Source organism: Alligator sinensis, unplaced genomic scaffold (assembly GCF_000455745.1).
Source record: "Alligator sinensis unplaced genomic scaffold, ASM45574v1 scaffold81_2, whole genome shotgun sequence".
NCBI lineage: Eukaryota > Metazoa > Chordata > Crocodylia > Alligatoridae > Alligator > Alligator sinensis.
The window spans coordinates 465,432-475,280 of NW_005842912.1; the positions used below are offsets into that span (position 1 = coordinate 465,432).

The window sequence follows — 9,849 nt, forward strand, 5'->3', positions numbered from 1 at the left end:
TTTTTACATATTTGTTTATTTAAAAGCAGTACTCCACATTTCCATTGTGTCTTCTGGTAGGAAACTACCAAGTACTTTACATGCCTTTTTTTTTTAATAGCAAAGATCACTAGTTCCTGTAGTAGCTCCCACAGGGGATGGAATTTCCATGATAATTTCATTGTGAAATTTTTCTTGCCTATCATTACATTAGCTGAACCAGCAGGGTTTACTGTCCTCTCTCATATGTTGACGGGTCCATCCTCAAACCCAGCAGACATCTAGAAAGGCAGGACAAGCTGAAGCCTTATCTCTGCAATGGCTTTGGCCCCCAGAGACCTACTCATCTGATCCCTGGCAGCCTAACTCTGTTGGAGCTGTAGGACCAATGATACAATAGACCCCTGGGTGAAAGGGCTCACTACAAAGAACAGAGTGTTGGGTTTTATAGTCTTTAAATACCAAATGTCAAAGGTTCAAAAGAATTAACTGTTACCATTTTATAGTGGAGGGAGATTCATGCATGGAGTGCCCCCTTCAGGCACCAATTCAAGGGACATGATACAAGCCAATTCACATTTGGTTTCCCAACACTTAAGTAAACATAATCTGCATTTTCCAGGCAGGAAACTTCAGCATATGACAACTGTCCAGGGTCTCAGAGAAAGTCAGTGGTGAAACTTGAAACAGATTCAGATTAGTCTCTTGATCCTGTGCCTTTCACCACAAAACCACTCAGCCTTCTTTCCTCCCATGTACTTGAAAAATTATTTCATATCTTGACATCTGTCAAAGCAGCTTTCTGGTTGTACTGAACACATTTCACAGGGGTATCTGAAGGGAACATGACTGCTTCCATTCTTGAATGCTAGTAGTAAAAATGACTGTCATAATGAGCATACAGTGTTTGCAGTGGGAAATGTGGCCAGTCTTGCACACAGTTACACTGTAATGGGACTACTCACCTGTGCAAAGTTAAACACACATGTTAGTTTGCAGGATAACAGCTCATGACTTGCAGAGTGAAATCCTGTCTTGGGAGTCAGTAACAATGCATGTTAATTGGAATATTCACTGAACTATAGATACCAGTGTGCATCTGCAGAAAGGATTGAAGAGATTGAGTGGAGCACAAATCTCTTTAAAGATCCTAACTCATTAAATTCCCTTTTGCTTTAAAAGTAGAAAATAAGGTCAATAATAATGTTCACTTAAAATCATTAATATAGGTGTTATTTTGCTGAGGTTTTAGTTATATAGTCAGTGTGGAAAATGCATATTTTCCTTCAAATAAATGTTGTTCATCATTCATGTCTTCTCCAAGAAAAATGCAATGTGAAAAGAAAAGTCTACAGTAGAAAAATTCAGTCAACATTATTCAAAGTAATTTAATTTCCACTAATAAGGAATATAAACATATTAAACACAAACCAAAACATTTTTAAAAGACTGTATGGCATTATTACAGTGTTTTAGCTCAATACAAATGTAATTTGCAATTTTATAAAAATTATAAGAAAGTATAGCAACATTTTTAAGTAACACATCAGACAGTATAGAAAAAATAAATCTCAACATTAATAGTACTTTAAACATTTTCAATGTAAGAATTTTAAAAGTGCTTTTTAATGACAGTGTCACAACTCAAAATTAGTGCAATATGCCAAATACATTTTAAGCAAATATTTATAGCAAGTTGTACAATTTTCTATAACTAACAGACCAGAAGTCTGAGAACTAGTGTTAACTGAGGTAAGTATTTCAATTACAACTAAACATTACTTAAGTGCCTTACAAGCTGATTCTATCACTAGGAAGAAAATATCGGCATCCCTTCATGTATGCACTGAACCCTAAACAACACATCATGAAACCAGCGCTACATCAGTGAATATTTAGAAGTAAAATGGCTTCTCCAAAATATTTCAACTGCTTAGAAAACTTATAACTCTATGCCACAAACAGTATTTAATACATAGGATATTAACCTTAAGTATCAAAGCCTTTATATAGGATAAATGTACCTAATTAACCTTTCAGCGCATTATTTTGTTTACAATTCATAACATATCTAAAAAAGCCCCACTTCCAAATTTAATAGTTAGCATATCTTGAAAATTAAGCAAGCTTCATTTGGAAATTTCACAGTATGTTTATCACTGAATAAGTACATGACTTTGATTACAGTTATTGGCATAGCTACTGCCAAGCTCTTTAAGCGAATGAAAAAGGGAACGTTAAAAGAGAAAAGAATCCCACCCCACTACTATACACACTCTGATCCACTACAAACTGATAAAGGTAAGAGGCACATGGTACCTCTTAATCCGGGAGTACCTTCCAAAGCTACAGAGAACTGGGCGGAACTATGCCCCAAGCAGTCCTGCCTCCCCACCCCCTTGCACCTTCCTTGCAAAGACTTGGGCTCCAGAGGCTATGGCACCAGGGAAGGAAAATCAACAGGACAGTGGAGGAGCAACAGCAAGAGGTTCACTATCGCTGAGGGAAGATATTGACTCATTTTTTTGCCGCAGAGACATGTCCAGCAGCCTATGGTTTTTGGTGAGACAAAAAGGAAATGACATACCCCCTCCCCCCAGAAACGATATTTCTCAAAACGCCCTTTATTGAATGCTCTTGCACAGCGGCTGTTACTGTGCTTCCCCCCCCACCCAGACCTGAAGCAGAAGGAGAGAGGGGAGTATGGGACATTGAGATGCCTCCACTCCATTCTGGTGTCCTCCCCTCCCCTCTTTCTTCAGCAGCCCCCTGAGGTGTGCTTCACTCTTCGCATCCTTATGCTACTCCACAGTTAACCTCTTCAAGCAACAATACTTACTTTTTTAACTGACATTCTTCATAATACTTATCTTTATTGAACTGAATGTCTTAAATGTTGATTATTCAGTCTCTTTTTGTTAAAGCCCTCACTTTTAGAGACACAAAAAGAATAATGTAATAACTGAATCCTCAGGCCTCCTATGTAGATTATGACAAGTCTTTTTATTCAATTCCTTTAAAGTTCATTTATAAAGGAAGAGTTTAGTCATTATGTGGAAATGGAGTAAATTATAAGCCAATGCATTACTTTATATAGGTTAGGCCTGTTGTCACACAGGCCATATGCTGCAGGGGCAGACTTCCAGGACCCTCCTGCACCCTGCATTGGCTGTGTGGTTGGCACATGGCTCTCCCCACCACATGGGCTGCATGTAGCCCCCACCTAGGTCTTCCTCCATCCTGCTACAGAAGGAGAGGCAGCTGCATGGGCCTGTGTGGGCCCACTGGATGGACAGCCCTGATATACGTGACGGCTTAAAAAAGCCAAACTACTATTTTTCATAGTACTGCATGTAAACATCAATACTGAATTGATCATTAAAGAACAACCGCTCTGTACCTCCACTAGATAAAAAGAAATAGATAAGTACTATAAATCAGAACATAAAACAATTTTACATCCAGTTTCCATTTGAATCTCTTTTTCTGTACTAAGAGCATTAGGAATTTAGGGTTTAATAGACACAAAATATTTTAACTACCTCCCAGTATCAAACTTAAGCATTAATTAGATTTTTTTTTTAAATAAAAGTTATTTTGTATCTCTTATTGACAGGAATGGTTAATAATGGTGGCCATAACTAGAAAAATTCAAGTAACTAGATCATTTACTAAACAAACGACTCTGATGGTATACATGTAAAGAGTGAAACTCTATTGCTTATCATTTCAATAATTTATATTTGGCAATTTTTACTCCTGGATAATAAATTCTTGGTCATTAATGAGTTATATATTCATTTATTAATTTTTAAAGATGTCCAATCTATGTAAACATGAACTTTTTTGATCCTTCAATATTTTGAATTGCATGCTAATATTAAATGAGAAAAAATACTATACTTAGAGCAAAATATTCAACAGTGACATAAGATCATATTACTAGTACTGGTATAAACACAGAGAAGTATTATAGATTACTGAAGTGGGAAAAGATTTCTGACAACTGTTTGAATAAATATTATTCCCTAATCTCACAGTGAAATGTGAGAGATTGCACACCTAGAGTTGTTTGCATATTGTTGAAAATCTACTCCAAAAAAGTAGGTAAATTGAGTCACCCTTTCTATTACTCCTCTCTTCCCCACAGTCTCTTAGTATTCCTGCCTTTTCTGCTACTCTGTCCTCTCCACAGGATCTGAATGTCAAAATATATGATCAAAATCTGGAAAATGGAGCAGCAGCATAAAAAAAAGCTGAATCTGCATTTTCATTATCTTTAAAAAGATTGAGAAGTCCTCATTCCAGACCATTCTCGCTCTGGACTCTGCCTCCTTCCATGTACTAACGCCATTAAAGAGAGGCCTTGGACAGTCTTCAAATCTTACCCATGCAAGTCTTTTCAAGAAAACAGTAAACTCTCCACAAAAATAAGAGAAGGAATTAAAGCTTTCTATACCATATGATATAAAGACAAAGACACTGTTCTTAAGTGCACACCTAAATTAAACCTCAAATATCTGCAGCTTTTCATATCACAGCTGCTCAAGAGGGCTTCAGGAGTCAGTCAGACATTTAGAATCATTTTGGGACCACCTATTATATTCAATTCTGTTAATGTTTTATAAGGCAAGTCAGTCTTTTGCAAATGTTAAATTAACCCTGATGGAGTTGTGGAGACTTCTTGTCCTTAAGTTTAACACACAATACAATTAGTAAGTTTTCTTTTCTCAAACTTAGTATTGTCTTACTGCAGTGACTACTTAGTTAAATCTGAACTGGAACCTCTAATCATCAGCTCTACCTTGGGGTTCTCCGCTCCTCTGGTTGCTAGCTCCTTGTTAATAAGTCGCAGGTTGTGCAAATTAAGAATGGAATCAGCAATTATCCGTGCTGTCCTCTTCTGATAGCCTCCAGATGTCACCATCAAGATAGGGATTCTGCGGCTTCTGGCCGCCATGAATACTATTTCATCTCTTTTAACGATTCCCTAGATATTTACAACAATAATTAAAAAAATCAAAGTGAAATTATTTTAAATGTGATGGTTTAAGTTTTTACTATTACGTATTACCAGTCTATGGCTTATTCATTGCTACTTTTATGTTTGAGAAACCACTATTATGCCACTTATTTGTTTTATTTCATAACAGGAATTCAATGAAAAGCTGTTAAATAATCATTTCACATATACTTTATGAACATCCCATCCATTAGCTTTGGCTTTCTGTCCAACACCTTTACAAAGATTATCTATTATTGGCATGACACTTCTGATTTAAGGCCAAAATAGATTGGAGTCCTTCTTCTGCTAGATGTACAAATTCCTAAAAGGAGTACCAGCCCCAAAATTATATAGATAAAGACTAGGAGAAAAAGCTATATTTCTCTTTCAGAAATATATAACACCCCCAGTTCAAGACACTGAACTTCATCAGGACCACTCTCATGCTTAAAATCAAGTGACTTCCCACAGATAACAAGAGAAGTCAGTAGCACAGCCTGGAACTCAGCTCAGCCACTGGGTCCATATTCATTCTAGTCCATAGCATCATCCATCCTCTTTTAAAAAGAGTGCCACATTACTGCTATAAAATCGTATGCATATGTTATGTTGCTGAACAGGGTGTTTCATGATCCAGAAAACAGAAAGTCTCAAAAGAGACTCCAAATGTTCCACACCAAAGCAATTTCTTATTAATAAAGGAGGAAAGGGACTAAAACAGCAAAGGAAAGCTTGATGACAAAAAGGGCAAGTACATCATAGAATTCAGCACAGAAAAGAATGGGCTCATACAATGAGTACAGATATACACAATTTCAAGAAAGCATATTTGGAGGAATGGGGGAATTCAGAAATTTTAAAAGAAAAAAGATAATTAAAATCCACATAAATAGAGAAAGTAGGACAAATATAAATGATAGATAATGAAAGGTGTTATCAATCTACTATAATGCTTGCGAAAGAAACTACAGCTTCAAGACGGACAGCTCAAAAAACTAAATGTTAACAAACTACACAAATGGAGAAAGCAGGGAGGGCTAGGCAATATGCAGAATCATGACATTGTCATGGGGGAGAGGAAATACCAGAGGTGATACAGAATGTGTCTACACTAGCCTGACATGCTAAGAAGAACAATACTGCTCCTCATATCTATTAGGAAAGAATAGTGGAAAATTAGAAAAATGCATGCACACACCAACTGCTGAAACTTCCTTAGCCTGACGAAGGGTTTTTGAACCTGAAAGCTTGCTTAATAACTATTCTCCAACTATTTGGGTTGGTCTAATAAAAAATATCAAATTCACCCAAGGGACCTTGTCTGCCTATGACCATAAATTAATAACTCCAGCAGATGAAAATAAACATTAATCTATAATTGATACAAATGATTCGCTAATAATGTTTGGCTGTTTAAAAGGGTACCGTAAGACAACAAAGAACAGTAAAATAAGATTAAAATAAAACTACATTAAGAATGAAATGTAGAAGATGGTAAACTGCAAGGAAAAACTCTGACCTCAGAGGAAGATGGAAACTTATAGCTATGCTTACCAAAATCATACAGATGCAACCTCAATAAATAATCAAGCACCACAATCCAAAAACAAGGATTCTCAAAAGAACATGCACTTTTCACATTATTAAGAATTCTGTAATTGTAAGACCAGTAATAAAAGAGTCTGTATAATAGGGGGAAAAAAAACCAGCAACAATTTTGAGCTGCTAGAACACTTTCTGGTCCAAGAATCAAAATGCTTTACAACAGGGGTGAATTAATCCTCATAAAGTGATGGTCTACTGCAACACAAAGCAGCTTGCTCAATATCACATGTACTCCATGAGACAGCCAGAAACAGAACTTAGATCTCCTGACATTCACTACTCTGCTTTAAACATATCACCTATTTTCAACTATGTACAACTGGCAGTTTAATTCAAACATTTTTAGAGCCAAAAATGTTGTACTACAGTCTTTTAGTTATAATTTCCTTCTAATTTTATTATAAAAAAATTTTTTTTAGTTTCAACACGGAAATTTTTAGATTCTTTTAAATATACATTATCTGGTAAATAAAGTATGCGGTGTATTCTGACTCAGCAAAAAATGTACTCCAAAACTCACTTTAAAAATTCTATCAGCGTAACTGTTTTCTGATTAAACTCCTTTTTAACCTGCTTAAATATTTACATCATAGAATAAAATTAATAATAGCAGTTGTTTTGATGATTCTTCAGTTACCTAATACTTAGAGATTCATCAATTCAGCTTTGATACTAAACTTCTCTTCTATCATCAATGACAACAGAAAATTAGTATAATCACTCAAACCAACGCTGAACATCAACCCTTTGGCACACTATGTTATTATTCAAGTTTCTGCCAAAATGTCTACATCCTGAAGTATTTTAGCTGATTTCATAAAGTACAAGACAAGAGTCATTAGAAAAATACTGAAGACAAGTGAATAAAACAGAGCTGGCTTCATGTTACCAGCAAAGGCATATTAAGGATAGACCTACGGACATTTAGAACTGCCCTAAATTATATGAAGAAGTGTGGGTTCCCTGGGTCCTAAGGGGACAAACCATTGCTTAAAATGGCAAGGACTGAGCCAAAAGGTAACTGGCAGTATTCACAGGCCCCTGGGTTAATTAAATGGTGCAATGGGATCTGAACACAGATCCAAACAATCATGCAGCAGGATGTGCACCACAGGACACAATTTTGGGGATGATGGATCTCCCAATTACAACCTGCTGGTGCAGGCAACAACATTCTTTTAACTTGTCAGCATATGTGGAGTCCAGGATTGTGATCCCTTGATCAGCTGCCCCCCAACGCACCAAGTTCAAAGCCAGGTGTCTGGCCACCCCACCTGCAGGGAGGCTGAGCTGCCAGGCACACAGCTCTGCAAATACTGGGCTGGGGGGCAAGTTCAAAGCTGGGCAAACGATCAGCTCCCTACCTGGCTCTTGCAGAGCTCTGGGCAGCCACATCCTGGTTCAAACTACCCCAGTCCCCATGCCCATAATAATCAGCTGATTATTAACTCAGTCTCAAACTGGGCCAAGGCTTGTTGTTGGCACAGGTACTAGGGCACAATACGTGTTCAATTTAAGGCACCATACAAACCAGCCATTTCATTATATGTGGCATATCTTTGTGGCTGGTTTGCCATTTTATGGCTCCATAATACATTGGCTGAACATATGGCATGTTGCCATCTACAGTGGGATTAACACGTTAATTGTATCATAAATGTAATGTCTTCCAGGGGCCACATTTGACTAGATGGCCCCATCTTCCCCACCAGTTTCTGCAAGCTCATGTCTTGCTGATTAGAATGGCATTGAAGAAGAGAGAGATGAAGCTTGTCCAAGTAGCTGTTTGCTGCCAGAAGGGACAACAGGCAGGTTAAAATGACTCTACAGCACATCTTACACTTGATGCTGCCTTCTACATATGAACAAGGCCAGAGGAGACTACTGCTGACATTTCCTCCGCTCACATCTGGACAACACACTGACTGGAAGCTAGGTGGTAAGAAACCTTGCATTCTCCATTAAGCAACACCTTGAGCCTGAGCATGGGCTTAGTTCTGCCGCAGAGAGGTGCCGTCACCAACTCCTTCTCTGATAGGTGGCTGAGTCTGCAGCTTCTCAGAGCACTGCCACACTGTCTTCTAGCTCAGGATCCCACCCCACACTTTGTGGTCAGCAAAACCTCTTTCTCCCCACTAGTTTCTGTCCTTCTCCACCCTCTGCTCACTAACTTCATTCTTGTGTACCTTCTAACTTACCTTCTACCTTTAAGCAACACAGATATCTACCACTTTTTCCCCTTTCTTATATAGAAGATGTTGTTCTTAGGAGTCTCCTCCTGTACTCCATTGCTACCTCCATTTCTGCCCACTATTCTTCTCTTCCAGAAGATGGGAAGTCAGAGCACATATAGAGTCCTTTCTAAGCTAACTAGCAGAGACCTCTAGACATCTCAACTCCTTGCCCCTGCTTGCCACAAGAGCAGAGCTTGGAGAGTCCCAGCAGTTTATGAAGTGAAGACACCCAGCTCACAAAGAACTTAGCAGGCAGAGAAAGAGCACTGAAAAGGAAGAGAATGTTCAGACTAATGAGGAGGCTGAGAACTGAGGGCACGGCAAAGAACATTAAAATAGGTTTCAAGGAAGGAAGAAGGTATTGAGCAGGGAGGGATGCCTAGGACCTGTGGGACAGCCTGACAAATGAACGGATTAAAGGAATCCAAGAAATGAACTGATGATTAGAGGGCTCTGAAAAGCAGTGAATTAAGAGATGGAAGAGTGTATGTTATTGGATTGGTAAAGAGGAAAAATAACTGATTTTGGGAATGGGACAAAGCACTGAACTTATGAACTGGCTGAGAAGTAAACTAAATCAACCGGTGAAGATTTGATAAATTAGACCGGGGTAGGCAACGTTTTTTGGCTGCAGTGCCGAAAAAACCCACAATGCCTACCCTGGAAGGTGCCAGAGTGCTGGCATGCCAGAAAAACAAAACGAGGGCATGGAGTACATATCAGGATGCCCTGCTTGTGCCTCTTGCCCACCACCCAAAGCCCATGCCCCCCAGCCCTGCTTCCCCTTGCCCCGACCCAAAGCCCCTGCCCCCAGCCCTGCTGCCCCATGTCCCCCCAAGGCCCTGCCCCCCAGCCCTGCTGCTCATGCCCCTTGCCTCCCACCCAAAGCCCTTGGCCCCACCCCTGCTGCCCCCGACCCAAAGCCCCTGCCCCCCAGCCTTGCTGCCCCTTGCCCACACCCAACCGCCAGCAGCGGAGCTGTTTGCACTCTGCCTGATGCTTGCTGCAGCTGCCCAGAGCCCGGGC

General features: G+C 39.1%; 1 protein-coding gene across 3 annotated transcripts in view; it reads right to left on the minus strand.

Annotated features, from left to right (window-relative positions):
• Nucleotides 1-1,383: 1,383 nt before the first annotated feature.
• Nucleotides 1,384-9,849, minus strand: part of HDAC11 (histone deacetylase 11) — a 102,798-nt gene continuing 94,332 nt past the window's right edge. For all 3 annotated transcript variants that reach the window (XM_025192322.1, XM_014525920.2, XM_006036093.3), the window contains one exon: nucleotides 1,384-4,969. In XM_025192322.1, coding sequence (XP_025048107.1) covers nucleotides 4,739-4,969 — 231 coding nt within the window. In that variant the 3' untranslated portion in view covers nucleotides 1,384-4,738. The remainder of the gene's footprint in view (nucleotides 4,970-9,849) is intronic.